The 22648-nt window shown below is 43.4% G+C and overlaps 1 protein-coding gene across 4 annotated transcripts in view; it reads left to right on the top strand.

Annotated features, from left to right (window-relative positions):
• Positions 1–22648, top strand: part of FSTL4 (follistatin like 4) — a 195438-nt gene that overhangs the window by 67559 nt on the left and 105231 nt on the right. For all 4 annotated transcript variants that reach the window (XM_090150865.1, XM_031598441.2, XM_090150866.1 and 1 more), the window contains one exon: positions 563–811. In XM_090150865.1, coding sequence (XP_090006991.1) covers positions 563–811 — 249 coding nt within the window. The remainder of the gene's footprint in view (positions 1–562; positions 812–22648) is intronic.

A 22648-nucleotide genomic window follows, 5' to 3' on the forward strand; every position in this document is an offset into this window, starting at 1 on the left:
GGCTTGTTTGGGAGTATCCTGTCCTGTATGAATTATAATGATGTTCTGTTGCAAGCCTTCTGACTTCAGAAGCAGAAAATGTTGCAGCACTGGGGCAGCTCAGTTTGCCTTTTAATGGCATCAAACAGCAAACAGTTACAGTAACATTCAGAGCATTATATCCAGTAAGTCTGCCAGAGCCTAGGCTTTCAGAATGGCTTTTTGAGTCCAAGTCATGCCCATATTTTTGGCACTGGAATACTCTCACTAGTTCCTATTCTAGGATCTGATTTTGCAAAAGCCTGGAAGAATGAATGGCCCCATGTCCGCCACTTCTCAGGAAGCACTTTCAGCACATACTTGAGGTTTTGATGACTCAGAGCTGGAGGTCTGGGAGCACGGAAGTGGAGATGTTGTGCAGATTGCCATCGTGCTGCTGTTCAGGGGAGTTTGCTTTTAGCCTTGGAAACCTTTTAGCTTCTGCACTTGTAATGGTTGTGCGCTGCTGTGCAGCAGACAAGGATGGTCTGTTAGGTAAATATTGCTAACACTGATTTTTTTTTTTTTTTCTCTCTCTGTCCAGTTCTTTATGGTCAGGATGGCCTGCATGCATCATGTGAGAAGAAGTACTGCGGCCGAGGGAGTAGGTGTGTGGTGAACAGGGACACCAACCAGCCTGAGTGCAGGTGTGTAGAAGAATGCAAGTCCAGCTACATGCCAGTATGTGGATCTGATGGCAAATTTTATGAAAATCACTGTCAGTTACATCGAGCCTCATGTCTTCAGAGGAAGAAAATCTACATTATCCACAGCAAGGACTGTTTCTTCAAAGGTAGGACATCATTAAAAATGAATACTTCTGTATAACTTCCATCACTCGTCTTACTGAAATCCTGATAAATGACTGAATAATGTGCTTTATTTCTAAGAGATGAATTTATAAAGGATGGTTTATTCTGGGTCTCTGTAGAACAGAATGCAATGTTTTATGCAGTTATCTAAACCCCTGGGTGTCGTCACCCAAAATGTAATCAAACTGCGACCTAATCAATAATTAACATTGGCGTATGCTTTGCGTGCACTGCAGTTATACTATATTCAGTACTTACTGCTTCCAGTGTAATAACCTTTTACAGGCTGACTCGTTGGCTAAGGCTTGGACGAGGGCTAAGACATTATGAAAAACATGTACAGTATTAACAAAAATTTGTTGCACAAATGAGGGGAAAATAATTTTTTTTTTCTCCTGATAACGAATATAGAAGCTGAATCTCTACCAGCTGAGCAGTATAGTTCATTGACTGCTCTCCAAGCCCTGGCAGTGGGGGTCAGACAGATTTGGTAATGTAGCCGTGCTGGGAACATTTAGGGATCTGTCATCTCCGTGGGGTCGATGTTTCCCCAAAAGCACCACAGCTGATAATTGCACTTCAGTCCACATAGGCAGATGACACAAGCAAAGGAGAAAAGTTGTTGAGTTGAAGCAGGAAAAAAGCAGGTTAGAGAAGCAGGAAACATACCATCAGAACCGAAGAACAGTGACAGGCAAATAAATGATAAAGTGTTGGAGATGTACTCCTGCAGAAAAGAAGTGGCTTTGCAGTCGGTTGCAAAAATGTCTGTGCCCAGAAGTGAAAGACTTCAAATGGCTTTCTGTGGCTGGGTATTTGCACAAAAAGAAAAGGGCTCTGAAGCAAAGCTTATATGCAGCTGTTCCAAAATGTTTGCTATTTTGTGACTTTTTTCCCAGATCTTTGATCTAGTTGATCTTCGGATCAACTTTGTAGCCAAATAATGATGTATGTAATGCAGAGGGAAAAAAATAGATGCCTTACTACTGAGATTTAGCTCATAGCAACATGGGCTCCTGCAAATAAGAAGCCTGAAATTTCTATCTAAGATTGAAGCCTTGTTTTGGACTTGGTGGATCTGCTTTTCTGATCTCGGAAAGCAGTGAAGTTGCTAAGAAAGCGCATGGAGACCATGTGCAGGAGGAGGAGCATAAACAGGAACTTCAAAGGGCAGAGAAGCTTTGTGCTCCTGCATTGCATCTCCCTTTGTGTCATGAGACCTGAGTCCAGTAGGCACTCAGCTGTGATAGCAATTCAGCTGTGATGATGTTAAAGACAGTTCTGGTTTACCAGTAGGATGCAATCATCTGCTGTTGTTGGGCAGGTACGATAGTAAATTTCATTATCATTATTGCACTGAAGTGCTGTTGGGATGGAGTCTTTTATCTTTTTCTGTTAATAACTTGTGGGCTGTGTACCTCCTGTCACAAATCAAGTGAGGTCTGCGGTACTGGGAGGAGTGTGATATAATGCCAGGGAGTGGAAGTGGTCGTAAATTATTTTACTTCTAATGAGAGGTCATATAAGGGCCTCACTGGAGTATATCTTGAAAACTGATTGTCGAATATGCCTCCGTCTACCTACAGAAAGATTAGAGTGGGCTGTTGCAAATATCTCCAGTGACATTTATGTGATCAAATATGAAAATAATTCTTTTATCTTCAGCTCAATGGGCACTTGAGGCCTTGAGGAGTTTGACTGTGTGCACAGCTATCCATCAGAAGCACTCATTTACTAACACTTGCAAGTGCGTGATGGTAGAAGAGTCTACTTAAGAAAGAGGGACCCATTTAAAGAAGCTTTTTATAAAGAGACTTAATTTTCTCTGTGATACCTTTTATAGATAGGAATACCTTACAGTTATTACACTTTGGAGGAGGTCCTGAGATACCAGCCCCAAAATTCAAGCCTTGTCTAGACTCTGCTTTGCTCAACATTGCAAAGTCTTGTTTACTCTGAGGACTTGCTTTTGGGTCATAGAGTCATACAGTAGTTACAGTTGAAAGGGACCTTAAACCCCAAGGATTGGGACTGGATGGGGGAAAATACAGATCTTCATTTCCAGGGATGCTCAGCATCCCCCAAATCCCACTTAGTGCTGCAGGTTTTTCTTTTCCAGCTCCCCAAAAGATGCCTACAGATGCTTTTTCCATTCTCGTACGTAGCCTGCCTTTTTACAGTGATGTTTCTGGCCTGGGTTTTTATTCATTCCTTATCACATATACTGTTAAAGAAGACGAATTCTCATTGCAGTAATCAGTGCCTCTGGAATGGCTGTATTATACCTAATGATACAATGTCACGCTTGAATGCTTTCCTGAACATGCCATGAAATGATGTCAGAAGTTGTGGTTTTGTGTCCCAGTTAAAAGTAACCCTTAAACTCTTGCAACGGGGCATTCCTTAAATCTGCTTTCCAGCAAAATAAAAGCTTTATGGAAGGAAAGAAAGAAACAAACTCTTTTCACTTCCATCATGAGTAATAAAAAAGTACTTTTCATGACTGTCTGCAGAGATAATATGTAGGAAAAAGAGTTTACCTTAAGGGAGAATAAACAGGCAGAGCAGGACTGAGGAATATTTGGTTTCGGCTCTTCTTTCTGATATGTGGCTCCTGGGGTACCAATTGTGTATCCTTTCATTTCTTTGTCATTCTTGATTTACAAACAGGGGACTGAAGTACAACTTGTTTATATCAGTAGATTTATATTAAGCTGTTAATCTACAGATATGCACAGTAGCATTGTAAATGTAACGTGACTGGAGAAGTATCTGAAAGGTGCAAGATGTATCGTTTCACCTAGCTGTTAGGTATATATCATGGGCATGTGCTGTCTATTTGTTTTCTCTCAAGTAAACAGTTGACTTATTTGAGTCTAATTAGGCTGCTGAGTGGGCTTCCTCATGTGTTTTTTTTGTCCCAGTTGGCTTTTTCAATTAGGGTTGAAAGCCCTGCCCTGAAGTACACAGATAACAGCATCTGTGTGCTCTGCTGGTTTGCCAGTTATCGGTGTCAAACTGGAGGGCTGCAACAGGTAGAAATAACCTCTGTTCCCTTTTTAGGGCTGACCTCAGTTTATCCACAGTAGGCTGATAACAAAGCCAACAGGAAGGAGCTCTATTTCTTTCCTGCGTTGGTATGTTGGGGGATGATCGAGGTCTTTCAGCATATTCTTCATGTGTGACTAGAAGCATTGTTCTTTTTTTTTTTCCTCGGCATACAGAGGATGGATTGCATCAATGTTGTGGTTTTGAAAGGTTTCCCTGAGGGCAGCAGTTCCCAGTCTGCAGGCTTGGAGCTGGCTCTACTGGGAGAGACTGGTGAGATCCAGGAGTTGAAAGAGGCAGAAAAATACCAATTTTCCCCTTTTGGTTGGTTGACAAACAGTCCATAAGTAGGTAGGAAACCTTCCTTAGGAGTTGAAACCCAAAGGGGAGTGCCATGAAGCAGAGGTCCTACATCCAGAGGTCTCTGGGGAAACATTCCTCCTGCGCCGAGCTGCTAAACCCCTCCCTGGTCTGCCTTCACTGCTATGATCAGTTTTGTTCTCTCATTGAACAAGGCTCTGCTTGAGACATCTTGACTTCATGGTTTTTTATTTATTTGGTTTTTTAAGCATATTTTTACCACTTTTTTGCTTTCTTATTGTCATAGAATTGATTCTGTAACAAAACGCATCAGGAGAAAATGATTTTGCTCTTTGCCAAAGAGAAGAGGTTTCTCTTCCCCAAAAGCACTCCAGTAACTGAAAACCAGAGAGATGTCTGTGCTTGTAATGACAATTGTTCCACAGATGTCCAAAATGAGCAGTTGCCCTTGGAATGTTCCTATCTGAATAAATGCCTCTCATAATGCAGCTATATCATTTTTTGCTCGGTGATTTGGACTATACTTTGCTCTTCCATGGCAGCAGTTCCTTTATTTCCACTCTATTCATTTTTCTTTCCTTTTGAGTTCTTACACCCACTCAGTCTCTTCACTTACTTTTTTTTTCTCTCATTATTTTTGGCCAGCAAAAGCTGCACACGCGCTGCTCAATACAGATTTTCTTCTTACCTCTTCCCTTTCTCCTCAAACACAGGAACAATTTACTTCTCTAGCAGTGATCCTAGGGAAAAAAAAAAAAAAAAAAAACCAACAGCTCTTCTGCTTAGTGCCATGCTTTTCCATTTCCAGGATTTAGTAATATTGTTCCCCTCTCCCACTTCTTCCCTCTCGCTGTTTCCCATGAGATCAGCAATCCTAAGGCACCCAGCATCAGCTCAGCTTCCTCAGTTAGAGGAAGGGCAGCCATGCTATTGCCCAAACTCATTCCTTATCTGGCATCCTTATCTGGTTCTGGCATACTCTGTTTATCCAGTTGTATCATTATTATCTTTAATGAGAAGCTCAGTTTTTCTTGCTGGGATGTGCAGTGACTTTCTATTGCTGCTGGTCAGATTTAGTTGGAGCTCTCACATGGATTCAGTGCAGCACAGCTGACCACGTTCTTGAACTTCACATTATGTCAATGGAGCTGTTCTTATTCCCTTATTCTTTAATTTTTTTTTTTAATTCAGTCCAATTTCTACTAAATGTCCAATTTTATGTGATCTGACAGAGCTCGTGTGAAAAAATGGGGCGTTATAAAAACCCATTCATGCTCTGGTATTTCAGTCCTGTTCTTGTTCTTCCTCTACCCCTCCCTAAATGTTAGTAGCAATTTTTTCAATAATTTGCTGTTATTACTTAAAGTATTTTTTTCCTATTAGGGAAATACTTCTAATTTTCCTTCTTAGCCAAGGATAATTTTTGCCTCATAATAAATCATACTTTTGTACCGATTTGGGGTGGAAAATGGAAAGAAATGTGTGGTAAAGCACCTGCCTGTCTTCTCTACATCCTGCGTGCAGTCCTGCTGCTCAGAGGACATTTCATCCCACAAGCCCTCTATGCAGCCTCCCAATGTAGGCATTGCCAAATGCCAGTGCCTGAGGCTGTGCCACCCCAGACCTGGCAGGGAACAGCCCTGAGCATCCTGCTCAGAGCAGGAGCTGATGCTGGAGGTCTCAGTGCTGAGGCCTCTCCCACCTTTGGGTTTATCCGTGGCCTCACCATTTCACAGTCTAAATGGCATTTTTCATTTTTGACTTCTGATTATATCCTTCCTCCTATTCTCCAAAAGTTGGCTTTTGTTTGTTCTTCTTATGTTATGGGACGTTATAATCTTCTGCACGATGACAGAAGACTTTCAGTGCTTAAATGTTAAGAATTGCAAACTGGGAGGAGAAATACAAAAGAAAAACAACGAGGTTGATAACTTGTGCAAAGTAGCACTGCAGCAAATCATCAGTAGTTATGAATTCAGCCTCAGGTGGTGGTGGTGGTTTGTTTCCTCACTACTTTCTTTACTGTCCATGTGTTAGTTCTGTGTTTTGTTACAGAGGTAATTTGTTCTAGAACAGAGCATTCCAAAACATCTTGGAGAATATATTGGGTGTTTTTCTCATTTAGTGGTGGCAAAACGGATCCGTTTGGTTGGCTGGACTGCAGGCTGCAGAGAAACCTGCTCCATTTAGCACTGCAGCTTTCCAGGTGGAAAAATCGGAGTGTGAGTTAATGGCGTGTTTTCCAGCCCACAATTAATATTCTCCAATTTGAACCTGCAGCACTGCTGCCAGGCTGGTGGCAGTGAGATGTGCCTGGGGAGTTGGGATGTGTGTAATTAATGCCTCTGGGGAGCAGACCGCGGTCTCCAGCATGCAGGATTGGCCTTTAACAATCTTTTTGGTGCCCGGTGGAAGCTAGCAGTTTTCAAATGTTAGAAAGAGAGATAAGCATTTTATATAATAGAGGTTTCTGTTTCATTTCACTAGACTAATACAGTTCTTAATACAGCAAATAGTTCAGAATTCTGAATATCGAAAGGATTCCTTGTTACTCCCATGTTGTTTTGTCAGCTTTTTCCTCTGAGACTTTTGAGGAATGATCAGTTTTACCTGGATTGTCAGGCTGATTCCTTTAAAATGTGATTGACAACTTGATTCCTATATAAACTGACTGCATCTGTCTATGGGGTAAGCTGTGGAAGATCCATTGATTTATGTGAGAATGTAAGAATGATTCTATGATAATGCAAACACGAGGCGGTTTGCTCCTGGCTGTGGTAGCAGGGATCTTGTAGGAGTATGTCTAAGATTTAAGATTATTTTCTATCCGTTGTTGTACATGCAGAATTTCACCTGCCTTTTATCCCAAATGTTAACTGAATAGAAGATGCTTTCTTTCTCTGTAAATCTGGTGTTCTGATGCCAAACAGCTTGCTGAGATTTCCTCTTGTACTTATTGTGGTTGCAAGCACCTATTAATTTTCAATGGAAGGATAATTTTAATTTATTCTTTTTACTGAAACAAGTACATTTAATGATAGTGACGATACCATGTAGAGCATACTGCTGCTGCTGGAAGAACCATGAAGAGCCTGACAGCCTTTCAAAACCAGCTGCTGGTTGTCCTCCTTCACTGGAAGAGGTGTAGGATGACTTCTGTTGGCTTTTGCATTCTAATGTTTTTTCTAGAATCCAATGCAAAGTGAACAAAAACCTTCATTGTATGGAAAGCTGTTGGTCTGGAGGTAGAGTTACAGTGAGCAGCAGTTACTGACGAAGCTCATGTTTCTGGTTTTGGAGGTTGGAAGTGGATGTTCTTTAAGGCCCCCCAGAAACCAACCCACAATTGAGAAAGACCAGGAGATGACTTTAAAAGACAGTTGAAAAGGTTGAGATGAGCATTAAAGATTGAGATGATTCGATTGCAATAAAGGCTGCTGGACACTAAGTGATGGAATCTGCCTATATCAAATACATCTTAGAATTAAGAGAGACTTAGGCAAAGAGATTTAGGAGTGCTTTAAAGATGAAAAAGGACTGACACTTGAGAATGGCTGATTAAAAGGTGTTCAGCCCAAATGCTCGTTTCACTGGGTGCTGAGTATAAAAATCCTTGGTACAAATTAGGATTCGGAATGCTGGGGAATGCCATCAAACTCCATATTGTAGATTCAATTAAGTGGCTGAGGAAAACCCATAAGATTCCATGAGAGTTAGCTCCCCTTCCTGCCACAGCTCATAGTGTAACAGATGTGCACGAGAGGGATGGATCCTGCAGGAGCTGTGCAGTCTGGAACACTGCTGACAATAAGTGCTCTGCAGAGCTTCTTGTCGGGGGGCACTAAGAGAGGCCTGTGTGATGCCCTGGTTGCTTTTTTTGCATGTTGTGTTTGAAGTTGCATTGGAGACACGTGAGGTGGGGGGGGGAGGTTGTCTACCTTTCCTCCTCAATCTGAAATGGAACTGTTTCCATGAATGCTAAAACTTGGTGAGTGATCTGCAGGTCAGGACTGCCTGATAGTGACTGAAGGCTCTTGGAGTGGAATTTTTTTTAATTTTTGATGAAAAGCTGAATTGCAGAAAGGAATCTCAATTGTGAGGTACACAGTTAACTCCAGGTGTAATTATTCCAGTTCCCAGGAGGGTGGTTGCAATGATGCTGCTGGGTGCTCACGGTGAGTCCAGGTGTGCATTCAGTCCTGATTCATGGAGCTGCTCTGTGTGGGTGCAGGCATCTCTGCACCTGCAGATTCCATTCCCTGTGATAGAGTAGGGATCAGTCACAAATTGAGACCCACAAGGAAGATTTCCAGGTGAGATTTAAATGGGAGGCTCATGCTAATAGTATTTTGTGTTTTCCATCAGTGTCCAAGAAGGCTTTATGAAGATTAATGAATTAGATATTGCAGCAGCCTTACTTGCTGGAAAAATAGTAATCCTCATTCTACAGAGAGAAAGTCTGCAGTCTAGGAAGGAACCAGAGGCTTCCTCAAGATCACAGAAGTGGACATCAGAGCTCTTGCCAAATCATCCGTTCTGTGATCCCTCTATAAATCCCTTAAAAATCCCATGGCACGTGCTGTTCTTTTTCCTACACATTTGCAGGGCTGAAGGAGAGGGGAAGGTCTGGCTGGGGCTGTGAGTCCCAGCCAGCAGAGATGTGGCTGTGGGCAGTGATGTTTGTGAACAGGGAGCTGTGCTGTGCACAGTAGCAGGTTTTGAAGCCTATCCAGCTGTGATGCTACGCAAACAGTGGCTCTGTTCAGTTTTGGGACAGAAAAGGAAACACTGCAATTTTACAGACACACTTGCAGTCTCCTTATCTCGTAAGGATTTTGCTGAGCAAAACAAGTCCCATGGTAATAAAAGTATGGGGAAAAAAAAGGTGGAAAAAAAGCACTGCTTGGGTTTATTTTGCTCATTCAGTTAAAAAATCAGAGGTGGGAAGAACTGCACAATGTGGAGCAAGAAACACATTTGCTTAAATGCAACCTGCACAGTGAAAAGTCTGCGGTGTGAGGAGTCCACACAAAAGGAAGGTGTTTTGCTTTTAGTGGGGGTTCTTTTCACTGCAAACAGCCTGATGAGCAAACACAGGTTTACCTGCAGAGGGTCCCCCTGTAAAAATGTTGTTTTCCCTCTTCCCGTAATGATTACAGTTTCCTTTCAGGTTCTGTCTCAGGGATTTGCTTTTCCCTGCTTGCTTGCTTTGCCTCAGCCACATGGGCAATGCAGTTAAAGAGAATTTAGCGACTGCACCTGTTGTTTGGGGATAACGCAAGGAATTGTACTTCTGAAACAATTTCAGGAGAATAACAGAAGTGTCAGTGGGATTTTATCTGTTTACCCTGTTCAGATCATTATGATCAAGGCATGGAAAAGCCTCAAGGGACAGAATTTGATTGCGTCCAGAATACATGCAGAGCTTTTGCCTTGCAGCCAGAGCTCAGGCAGTGCTTGGCTGGGCAGCAGTATCATCTCTCTGTTGTCCTGGCCCAGAAACCCCAGCCCTGGTTCCTCCTGCAGGGTTAGGAACACTGATGCCCTGCTCACATGGCACAGCTTCCTCCATTCCTGCTCTCCCTCTGCTGAGATTTTTGGCATTATGATGATTTCGTTGACTTATTTTTCCCCTCTCAGTAAATCTGGAGAAAATGCTGCGAAAACATTTGCGGTGAATATTTTATTTTAATTTTGTCTATAATCGCTTTGGCTGAATCTGTGGCCCTTTAGTTTGCTATTTGTGAATATTTTAGCAAATTGGTTTACCAGCAGGCGTGTTGCCAGCAAGCAAATGTTCCTGGCTATTTGTGGAAAATGGGGTTTAGCTTTGTGTTTGCTGCAGGAGCTCTGTCTAGGATCCTCTGGGAGGAGCTGCTTGGCCAATTAGAGCAAGCCTCATTAGGAAATGGGATTCTCAGACCATGTCAAAGGCTGATGGGTGGCAGGACCAGCTCATGAAGTGGTCCCTCTGCACAGCAGCTGGATGTCTTGCAGGTAAAAAGGTAAAATGCTATAGCAAAGTGCTTATGGGCTCTCAGGAGCCTTTTTTTTTTTTTAACCTTCGTTTTGGATCAGTTGTGCTTGGGCTGTAGCGAGGGAAGGACTTAGAAGTAAGAAGAGATCTGTCTTGGGTGTCCCTTGCCATGCAATGGGTTTTGCTGGGCTTTGTCTTCTGCTGTGCTCTTCTTGCCCAAGGTGTAAGGCAGGCTGAAAGAAAACCAGTGCTGCCTCGGGATGGGACTGCGGGGGGTGGGGAGATCACAGTGCTGTGCATCTCCATCCATGAGTTCCTCTGACTTCTCCCCTTGTTCCATGCACTGGTAATCATCAGACTTCTCCCTTGGCCCTGCTGTAGGCAGGAGGGAGACGTGGCTGTTTTCTGGAGAATGTAATTGATAGGAAGCAGGAGCACTGGGATGTGGGACGCCCAGGTAGCACTGGGCCAGAGCCTTGTGTCCAGCACAGATGTGAGGTGTCAGCACACCTGGCATACATCTGCCTCACTCATAATTGGGCATCACAGTAACACAGGGCTTTGTGAAAAATGTTTAATTCTCCCAGGCACATTTTGTTTTGTTTTAATGGTAAAATGGCTTGTTAGAGCCAAACAGAGCAGCAGAAAATCTTGCTGAAGCTGTATGGAGTTGAGGAGGTAAAGGGCTGTTAGGACAAAAAACTCCAGCACCACTGGGCCCATGAGGTTTTGGCTGCACCGTTGCTGGAACAGAACCTATAGGTAATTGAAGGCATTTTGCAGCCCCTGCTGGCATTCAGCTAGGTTTTATTTTACATAATGAGACTGTGCAGATTGGAGCACAGTTACTTTGGGGTCACTTTGGAAACATGGACAGGTTGCAGTTTTGGGCTCATCAGTTCCTGCCAGTTCCTTGGGCTCTTCTGCACCTGAACAGCTCGGTTCTGCCAGGCTCTTCCAGCTGGGCCTCTGCTTTAAGGAACATTCAGGCAATTTCTTAGACTGACAGCATTTTCCTATTGGACAGAAATTACTGAATATAATTTTGGGAACGCTGTTTTCTTTCTTTCTTTTCTGCACTGTCTTTCCCTATGTTACGTGGACATATGGCTCGTTTTTTTCCCTTTCAGTCTTGCTGCAGAGCACCTGCTCTGAATCAGCAGAGGTCACATGCATCTCCTTTATGCTTTATTGCACTCACCTTTGTTTTGGAGGCTTCAAAACAGAGAAAGAATTGAAGAAATATTTAAGAACTGCTTCTTATCCTGTTTGCTACTGTTAGGGTCACAAGAGTGACTGTTGTTTGTAATGGCATCTGACCTGTGCTGCCTTATCTCTGCAAATGGAGCAATACAACTTATTCTTCCTGACAATAGCGCATGTAAAATACAACCAGTTATCCAAAAGTGCATCCAGCAGACACGTAGCTACCTGGAATCCCTGAGCCTTGTCTCCTTGCTCCTCAGAAAGGCTCCAGGAAAAGCTGTTGTCCCCTGTAAGGAGCTGGGAGAGCTCTGACATTTCAAAGCAATCAGGTAGAATTACCACATCTCTAAATATATCTTTAACCTATTTACTGATATTTTCTTAACATCGTCTCATGGTGTTCACTGACTTAGAAAGCAGCTGAAAACTGCACCTGCCAGATTGCTTTAAGAGGTGTTTCAGTTTGGGAGCACAAAATCTTATTTTAAACGAGCATATTTTTCTTCACTTAAGCTTCCTATTTTTTTCCTGCTTCTGGTCACCCAACAAGTGCTGTTGTGCTCCTGGTGCCAGGCGGTTGCTACTGCGTTCTTTTTCCTTTGGGAAAGCCAAGAAGTTGCAGATATAAGCTGGGATAAGAAGGAGGCCTGCAGTGCAGGGCAGCACTCTGAGCATTGGGTGGGTCAGCATCCTGCAGTGCTTCTGAATGGTGGAGACGAACATCTGAAAATCCTTGTTCTCATCAACGGGAGAAAGCTTAACGTATGAAAGAAAGTACTTTAAGCTGTTATAAAAATAATGTTCCAACTCAGGCTGAGTTACATTGTGAGTGAGCAGATGTTGTTTAAGCAGATCCAAAGTGAGTTTTGTCCCTTTCCAATTGCTGAGAAAGTAGGTAAGATGGCAGAGGTTTGATGCTAAGTCCTGCCTCTCTGTGCTGTATGTTTGTGGGAGGCACGCAAGCACCTGCCTTAATCTGTGACATTTAAAGGCTTTAAAAAGTCACGTAACATTGACGCAAATCTTCTGCTCTGAGCTCACTGGTAAATAATGCAGAGTGAGGAAACTTCTGAGCTCTTCCAAAGGCACTGCTCTCAGTTTTTCTGTTATTACTGTGTTTGGCTTGATATTTGCTACAGAAGGGAAAAAGCTGAGCATTTCATCACAAGAAGCACAGAATAAGATATTAGCTAGTGGTTTATTGCAGTTGTATTTCTGCTGGCAGTTTACAGTTATCTTTGATCTGCAAAGCATGAGCTCAAATAATATTGTTTATAATCACATGAGGAACTTTTCATAGGAACGTAGCACCTGTGGCAGGTGGTATTTGCATGACTTCAATGGTACTGAGGGTTGGTTATAGAGAAAGTCACTGCTTGTACTGATACCACGTCCCACGTGGACATCATCCCCATTGCAGGTTCTTGGCCTCCTCCATAAGTCTCCTCAGCCTCCATTTACTACATTGGATTCCATGGCAGGGTACATTTGGAGTAGCTCAGTCTTTCCGGATTGTCCCCTTCACTTCTAATAATTGTTTAATGAAAATACCAAATGTTGAATTCTGGATATACATATCACAAAAACAGCCGAGCACTGATCGATCAGAACTGATGTAGGGTCTTCATCAGCGTGCTGTCCTTAACTTATTGCTGTGAGAACAGTTTTTTAATCCTTAACTACACAGGGAACATTTGTGGGATTTTTACAGCAGGGAAACTGTTCAGGTGAAGTATTGACACTCAGAATTTCAATACAGTATTAAAGCCCTCTTAAGCTATAGAAAATGGAAAAGTTTATGAAGGGAAGTAACTCATGCCTTCTAATTTTATTTTTATGAAGCAATTTCCCCTCAGAACATCTCTGTAAATTAATACCTCGGTAATCAAGTCTGTCATTGTAAAACAAAATAAAATGTTTAAAGAGCATAAAACAAAATTGAGAATTTGTGGGGAAAATGCTGTCTATGTATATTTAAAGAAAAGTTCTTTGCTGTGGGGCTTTGAGCTGTGATGCAAGAAGGGATTCTCAGCATGGATAAACTGTAATAATTTTTAACTAATTGCAGCTCACCCTTTTGGAGAGTGCTGTGGTGCAGCACCACATGTGGTACAGCAGGGTGAAGCACTGATTTGGAGCTGGATGTTATCCTCCAGTTTTCAAGCTGTTAGAAGCCTGAAGAAGCATGATGTGAGCAGGCAGGTGGCACACACTCAGCAGCTTGGCAGGCAGCTGGTTGGTGCTGTGGGTGCTGCTTGCTGTGCAGACCTCGTGATCTTTGGGTGCCCTCAGCACCCATTTCTCCTCACCTCCACATCTGCCTGCATGGCTGCCTGCATGGCTGCCTGCATGGCTGCCTGCATGGCTGCCTGCATGGCTGCCTGCATGGCTGCCTGCATGGCTGCCTGCATGGCTGCCTGCATGGCTGCCTGCATGGCTGCCTGCATGGCTGCCATTTCCCACAGCACAGTCTTTGGCTGGCAGCTCTGGGCCAACTTAGGTGTTAATGCAGTTTTGGGGCAGAAGGAATTTCTTCCCTCCAGGGAGGAGGGAGAGAAGGGCAGGGCTCCTTTTATACCAGTGAGAACAGAATTGCTTGCATCAAATTCACCCTGCAAAAATTGCTGCTCAACATGTCTTATTTATTGTCTTAACCAAGCACTTTCCTTCATGAGTTCAAAAATTTGCTCACACGGCTTGTGCCTTTATGCATCCTCTGTTCAATTTCTTTATGCAACAGTTGCAAATGAAGATGCTAATATCTATCTTCCAAAGCTTTGCTTTCCAGTGTCTGAAAATACTGTCAGTTTTCCCACGTTTCTGCCATCTGTTGGGGACATCCTTAAATACTACAGCCTCACACCTGCTCTGTGCAGGCTTTTCAGGAAGGAAATGATGGTAAGGTAGGCAAAATGCAACACACATCCCACGATTCTGTGAATGGCCATGGTGAGGGTGGGTTGCTTGGTTGTGGCTGATTATTATAGAGGTCTTTTCCAGCCTTAATGATTCTGTGATACAATGCTGGTTTTCTCTGCCAATCATTGATTGCATGCAAAAACTGATAGCACCCTAGGCTTTATATAGAACCTTTATAGGTTTTGCAGGTGCTGGTTATGATCATGAAGTTTCAGTGTACAGTGGAGTCAGTGGGGAGTGAGGCAATATGAATGAATATGTTTTTATGTGCTATAACGAGGAAGGATTTTTATGTTGCTTGGGCTTTTGAGGCCTGTAACGACTTTTGTTGAAGTCAGGATTTAATTTTTTTGCTTTTTATATAAATGCTTTTGCGTTTTATTATGGCTGGATTAAGGCTTAATTGTCAATGCTTTCACAGATTGCACTGCAATAAATACACAAGAAAGTGGATGTAAATATAACTTGTGGAATAAAATGCAAATATGTGCATTTGTGTAAAACGCGTTTGGATCTTGCACTCAAATTTACATTTTTAAGTAGCTGCTTTTAACAGTTATAGCTACAGAAATCCCTTAATATTAAATAGATGAATCTTCATCTTCAAACCAGGTTCACATGTAGAAATAGCTGAATATATTTCTAATACAAAGTAACTTTTACAGGGTCATGCACTCTATCTAATGCCTTGTCATTTTAATGGATTCTGGTTTAATTGCTCACATCCCACAGCTGAAAGCAGTTTTTCTCATTCTTCTCAGATCTAGTTGCTACCATAAAATACTGTCTGTGGGTCACAGCCTAAGCTAAAGCAATTTGCTAAGTGTTTTCCCTGTATGTGGGGTGGAAGTACAGGTGCTGAGGCCGGCAGCAGAGCTATACAAGTGAGTTTGGTGCTGGGGCTGTGATGGGAGGAGAGGAGGAGCTGCCATGGATGTGCAATGGAATCGATGTAACCCACACTGTGAGCTCAGGCAGGTGGTGATAATTCCTCTGTAAGCCTCAGCACGACAATGAAGCTTTGCCAATTGATGATGGAGGCTTATCCCAAATCAGCCTCTACAGAAGTGGAATTATTTGGCAGGAGCCCAGGCATCTCGGGGGAGTTTGGTCAAAGGGCATTTATGGTCCTAATGGTGGTTCCCAAATTTTGCAGATGCATTAATGCTTTCTCAGCTCCAACTGGTGTATCTTTTACCTATGCATGCATACTCTAAGTATGCCTGAGAAGCAAAGCCAAGGGACCACGTGTAGGAAGGGGGCAGCTGTGGATCCCAATTGTGCTCTCACTGTGGGCACTGGGAGTCAGTGGAGATGAGGAGTGCATCAGTGCTGTGTGCTTCTTACAATGCTGGTAGTTTGTTGTAAAATCTTTCCATCAATTCAGTTCACATCGTGCCTTAAACTGCTTGTAAAATAAATATAACTGACAGATCTGCAAGTAGCAATACACAGATTGTGCACAGAATATTTTTCTCTTGAGCGACCCAGAGGTAAAAAGTAGATTAGATGCTCAGAGCACCGGGTTGCATACCTGTGTGTGAAGGATGGGAGAGATACGGCCTAATATATTTTGGATGGCAGTCATTCAAACACTTTGCTGTGTTGATAATGAGAACAAAGTGACCAAATTTGATTTGAAATAGATTCTACCAAAAATGGGGAAAGCATTATGGCAACAGTAGCGTATCATTTACCTTAGGAAGTCTCCTTGATTTAATTTGCCTGTGGAAATTAGGAGTTGAAAATACTACCCCACCTCACCCCCTGGTTTTCAGCCTCTGGTGATGGCAGAGCTGCAGGTTTCACTGGGACTGCTGAGCTCAGCACACACCAGAGGTGTGCAGGACAGAACCCTTAGCTGGACGCTTTCATCCCAGGGAATTCCCCTGGTGAAACACACGGCTCTAGGTGACAAGTTTGTTTGTCGTTGGTTTTTGACCCTGCTTATAGATGTTTCATTTAAATTGAGATGGAAGAGCACGGCCCCATTCCAGCTGCCATTCTGCTGTGCTGACTTGAAACATGGCAGCTTGGGGACTGCGGAGTGTGGCTGCTGGGGGCTGCGCAGTGCTGAGCACCAGCCTTGGGCTGGGCATCTCTTGGTCTTCTTTGAGACTGGGGTGAAATAGGGCTTTGGAAAGACCTCATTGTGGCTTTCCAGTATTTGAGAGTATAAGCAGGAGGAGATGTGTCTGTTTACGAGGGTTGATAATGACAGGACAAGGGGAAATGGTTTTAAACTGAGACAGTGGAGGTTTAGGTTGGATTGTAGGAGGAAGTTTTTCACTCAGAGGGTGGTGAGGCACTGGAACAGGTTGCCCAAGGAGGTTGTGGATGCCCCATCCCTGCAGGCATTCAAAGCCAGGCTGGATGTGGCTCTGGCATCCTGGTCTGCTGGTTGGTGACCTGCACATGGCAGGGGGTTGGAACTGGATGAGCATTGTGAGCCTTTGCGACCCAGGTCATTCTGTGATTCTACTCGCAAGAGTTAGTGTAGACATGATTAGAATGCATCTTTCATATTTCAGTAGGTATGTCTTAGATAATTAATAGAGAAAGGGATAATACATGCAGCTTAACGTACTCAGGAATGATGCGTTTGAATCTCCTGTTGCACTTCAGCTGACAGTTGTTGGGGATTTTTGCAGGAAAAATTTCTTTCCGTTGCATGCTTATGAAGAATTGGTGACATCTGGTGATCGCTTATAATGAGCTGTCTCAAGACAGCCAACAAAAATAAACCTTTTGGTAACAAGGATTTGTCTTGCTGTATGTCGAGGAGAGATGCTGCAATTAAGACGTAATTCCTACCTGCTGCTCTGCTTAGAGGAACATTCAGACTGCGTCAGATCAAATGCTCTGGTTTCAGTATATTACAAAATGAGAAAGGTTGTTCCCAGGCTCGTGGGTCTAATTGAATAAAGGCCTATCCAAATGAAAAGGGCACAGATGATGCTCTGGTCCCTGCGAGACGAGCGTAGAGCTCCTGCTAATGTCAGAGAAAAAGCTGCTGCGAGATCAATACAAACTATGTCTTTAAGTTAAACGCATTTATATTGGTAGGCAGGGCATGCAGGCTGTTTTACTTGAGTTTTGTCATCGTGTCTTTGATGTGGAATAACCCCAGAGTGGCAGCATATATAAGCAATGTAGCTCTCAGGCATCGGCAAGCAGAGCAGCCCCTGTGGGCAGGGATGTTGGCAGCAGCTGTGAGCTCCTGCATGGACTGTCTGCACCATGCATCTCCACTGTGGTCGTTTTATCACCATTTCAACTGCTAATACATCAACTTTCATGATTTTATTTAGCCAGATGTAAGGCATGGCTTTTGTTCGCTGGCTCCAGACAGTTCTGTTATAGTGCAACTCTTAGTGCATGCTCTTTGTATGTTTGGGGTCACGGGGCCCAGAACTGTTTGTGCCCCTTAGTGCCAGAGCTGTGCTTGGGGCAGGTTGGCTCGCCATGGTTTGTTGTGGGAATCAGAATGGAGAAGTGTCTCAGAAGTGACTTTCGGTGGTTTTTAAGAAGAAAAGAAAATCTTGCCTTGTAGAGCTTTGCCTCTTTTTATTGACACATGAAGGCTACGATTGCAGTGTTGCCTCTATTCGTAAAACAGTGTTTCAAAAAGGATTTATTTTAGAGCACTTGATGTGGCCTTGACTTTTTAAGAAGTTTGGTGACAGCTGGAGAACTTGACAGTTTTTTTTTCCTTTCAGACATGGTTTTATGGGATGAAATTCTTACATAATGTCAGAAGTCTGATGATATTTTTATTTGTAACACAATCACCTTGTTAATAAACAGCTATCATTTTATTTTGAAAAGCTTTGAACAGAATTAGCATTCATACATTAATTAAAATACTACATTGAAAATTCAGGGTGTGCTTTGAATGGCTCCTTATCTCTAGCTGTGTTCTGCCTTGAGCTGCCTTAGATGTTTAAACCAGCAAACACAAAATTAGCATTCAGAAAAGGGGAAAATACCCCTCAAGAAATTATCACCCATTTTGCACTAAGCTAGTTTTATTAAAGAAACCTGAATTCTTGGAATGCAAGTGCTGAAGCTGTGTAAAATCAGACCTTTTTGGATATTCTGTGTGCTGGAAGATCCACCAGCATAGGGGTGCCAGGTAGAGCACCCTAATTTGTCTTTGAAACACTGCACCATTAGCACATGTCCAGCACACCTCCCAGCCCAACAGGCCAAAGTCTTCCATAGCAAAGTGAGGGTTCCTTGAGCAAAGCAGTGCTGACCTTCGGCTGCATTTGGTGAATGTGAAGCTCTGGGAAGATCTTCAATCTGATTTCTTTTTAAGAAAGATAACTCTGGAGTATCCCGAATTTTGCAAACCTAAAGCCTACCTGTGTAATCCCTGCAAGAATGATAGGCTGTTGTGAATAAATTGAGATCTGAAATACAGAACTAACAGCCAAGGTAGCGCTGCTTTTGGTTCTTTGATCAAGTAAGGTTTGCTCTTTCCTCTTGGTGTTGCAGCCATTTACAAAATAACAGCTTTCTAACCAAACCACAGATGTGCTTTTTCTTCTCCATCTGCATGACTTTCCCTTCCAAATCCCATGAATGGATTAATCAATGGGAGAGGTGCAGTGCTGGCCCCAGCCGACCCTCTGCCTCCTCCTGGTGCTGCAGAGAGATCGGCAGCTCTGGATTAAATGAAAAACAAAGCAATAGCTGGCTCCTTGTGCATGCAGGGTAATGACATACTGATATGGAAACTAAATGCAAGCATGTCCTTTGGGCTCCTTGCCTGAATGCTTTGCCAGGGGAGAAACCAGCTCAAGCATCAGGAGCTTTGAGGCAGTAGTCTCAGTGCTGACTCAGGTAAGACTCGGAGTGTTAAGACCTGGCAGTGCAGTTTCTCAATGGTCAGAGGTAGGGCGGTCCTAAACATCTTCCTGATGTTGTGGGTAATTTAAACATGGTTTGCAAAAACGGGATGCCTCTGTAGAGTGGTATTGGTAATTGCCCGTCCTCTGTAGCACACTTGGATCCATCTGAGTAATTTCAGCCAAATTTAACAGTGGAGGCAGAGACTGTGAGTAGAGCTTTGTATGAAATCCAAGAACTTGTAGCAGATTCCCAGGAGGCCAAGGCTGCTTGGTGAGAGGCACTGAAGAGCTGATACCAGAGGGAGCCATTATGTGTGAAAATATTTGGAAATGAGCTCAGTACATCCCAGTGTCACAGGAATAACTTCTTGTTTGTATGGCTATACAGAAGGAGTCGCAGTACTTCCATGTCAGGGCTCAAGGAAGACAGACGGAGGGGCTCAGTGACTGTTTGAACACAGCATCCAAGGCATGCTGTCCCCATTTCCACTGTATCTGCTCTGTTGGGTTGAGCGTGTTGGGGTAGAGAGGCAGGACCACCTCCCCTGCCCTGCTGGCCATGCTTCTGTTGGTGCAGCCCAGGTTGGCTTTCTCTGCTGCCAGGGCTTGTGTCACTGTGACAGTGAAGGTATCATCTTCACTTGTTTTAATGAAGAAATTGCCCATCTGTAAGGAGAATATCACCCGCTTCATTCATGTTTGAATGGTGCGAGCCCTGGCGTAACATTTATTTCATCCTATTGTAGTTATTTATATTGCTTCTTCCTCCTTGCGCTCTCCTTTGACAGTCATTGTTTCTGCCTGTGCCATCAGCCTCCTGCCAGAGGGATGGGTTGGTTCAGAGCTGTCAGCTGTGGGCTGTTTGCCCTCCGGTAGCTCAGCCCCCCACCTGCCAGCCGGAGTGCTGGAAGAAAGCATCTGATTTCCTCTAATGGCTGCTTTGCTTCAGAGGTCAGAAAGGGCGGCTGTGAATTGTTGCTTGGCTCCTTATTCATTGCCCAGATAAAAGGAATGCTGTTGATTTTGAAATGACGGTGGAAGAACAGTAGACTTTCCTGAAGATTTCTTCACAGGTGGATTAAATGCTCCTCATCTTGCTTTAAGTAAAAACTCTTCTGCTACTGCTGATCAGCTGCTTCCCTTGTACTTCTTGCTGTAGTCTCAGCTCCAAACCAAGTGCTCAGAGGGGTTGTGTGGAGTTGCAGTCCCGTTGGCAAATCACAAAAGCAGGCTGGTGTTACTAAAAAATGCCTGATCACACATTGCACAAACACAACAGCAGGTTCCAGTGCTGCACTGTGGTATCAATCGCATCCTCAGCACTCGAGCCTGCTCTGTGATGTTGGGGAGGGTGAGAGAGGAGATTTAGTCTGTTGTGAAGCAGTGCCAGTTCTTGCTTACCTGAACATCAGGAAGGGGAATGGTAGCACTGATGGAGCTCACCCTGTTGAGCTGGAACTTCTGTGCTGCCCTCAACATCAGATAAATGACAGTTTTATGCACCTGTGAAGCTTGAGGATGAGACAAATAGAGCACAGCCTCCAATCACAAATACAGCTTGGTGAACTGTTTGCATTGGATAGATATTACAAGCTAGCATGCTTATGTCTGAATAATTGCACTAAAGAGGAATCAATAAGCAATAGATTTTCCAGAAAAGCAGCACGTTGCCCATCTGGTCCAAGCGGACACCGCTGGGCTGGGCTCAAAGCACTGCTCTTTCTGGCATTGCAGTCTGGCTGCTGGGTGGTTATTCACTGAAGCGCTTTGCCTTTGTATTTACTTATCATTTAGGTTTAAATTCATGATCCAAATCACAAATTTAGCTCCATTAAGTTATTGAAGGGTTCTAATCACAGCTGTTTTGGTAAGGATATACAGCCAGTCAGCATGGTATGAGTAAGGCCGCTTCTCATTTTTCTATCAAATTTAATGTGCTGATATGATCTTTTCAAGACCCGGAGTTGAATTTAACACTGTTTAGAAAACAGAAACCTGTCCAAACTGGTTCTAGATGTGATTCATTTCATTTTGTGTTTCACAATATATTTTTAACAGCTGATGTATGAGTGTGCTAAGAAGTTGCCAAAGGAGAGGCTTTTCGATCCGAGTCAAAGAAGCCAAACCTCTGACTCCAAATGATTTCTTTTTTCCCTGGTGTTTAAAAAGAGTTCCTAATTACTTATTTTAATGAAATGATTTTTTTTTTTTCTGTTCTACATTAACATAATGAGAGTTGCATGTAAACAGTCTTTCTGCCAAGGTGCAGTCGTGGCTGATATTGCAGGCTTTAAGGCCAGAAAGGTGATGGTGTGACCAGCTCTCCCTCACTGAGCACAGCTGCAGGCTTGGGTGAGCTGAGAAGAGATGGACCCCCACTGAAGAATGCTGTGTATAGGTTGCAAAGAAAAGGAAAGAAAAATAAAACTGAGCAAGTCCAAAATAGGTACAGACGATCCTTTGAAAACTCCTGGCTTTGGCTTCTGAGATGCCTTTTTTTCCACAGCAAATACTGATATTTTCTTTCCTGGTTTCCTTGGAGCGAGGTGGTCTTTAAGGTCCTTCCCAACCCAAACCACTTGATGATTAAGGGAGGACAAACTTGCAGTACCGCTCTGTTCCTAGGAAATTTATTTCTTTAATTTAATATTGATTTTTCTGAGTTTAAGCTTCCACGTGCAGAGGATGCTTGCTGCAGAAGCAGGTGTATATCTGAAGCTTTGCACCTGTTAGGGATACAGCAGCCAGCTACTGCAGCGTAGGGTGCAATTTATAGCACCAAGGATGCTGGCACTGCAGTAGGCAGCAAACAGCTCCTCTGTGCCCTGGCAGCTCAGACCTGAGTTGCAGCTCTGTACCCACATGCATGCAGTCATCTGAAGTTGTTAGCATGGTGTGCATGCCCTGCTGAGCAGTGCATTGCCCCAGGAGAGTTTAGGCTGAAGTGTTTCTGAGTTTGTAGGTCGTAAATTGATGCTCCCCTGTGCTGCTGGCCCTTATAGGGCAGGAGGAATTCTGTCATCGGATGTCCTTGTCTGAGCTGCGATCTGCATTGAGGGCCTTTTAATTCAGCTCCACATCTGAAGTTGGAAGGAGTGAAAGTATTCCTGCCGATGCAGATCAGCGTATTTCCTAGGCTCACAGCATGCAGCTGTTTATTTAATTTTCATAAGTTTAGCAGTCATCAAAATCTTTAACTGAAGTCTCATAAAGGCAGTTCTTACGCTGTTTTCCAATCTGCGTAATTTTGAGGCTGAGAGGACTTTGTATGCAGATGAGGACGTGCTGGTAATGTCTGCTCCCCAGGGGAAGAGTGACTTTCCTACAGATGCAGGCGGTGGGGTTTTTGAGCAGCAGTATTCATGGCCATGATTGTGTAATTAGGAAGAGTTTTAGCAGCAGCTTGTAAAATGTACAATTAAAAGTTGGCCCCAACCCCTCCTCCCCTCTCTGCCTCCCAAAAGCCCTTGGTATGAGTTTTAGATAATTTC

Source organism: Phasianus colchicus, chromosome 15 (assembly GCF_987193195.1).
Source record: "Phasianus colchicus chromosome 15, bPhaCol1.hap1.1, whole genome shotgun sequence".
Lineage (NCBI taxonomy): Eukaryota > Metazoa > Chordata > Aves > Galliformes > Phasianidae > Phasianus > Phasianus colchicus.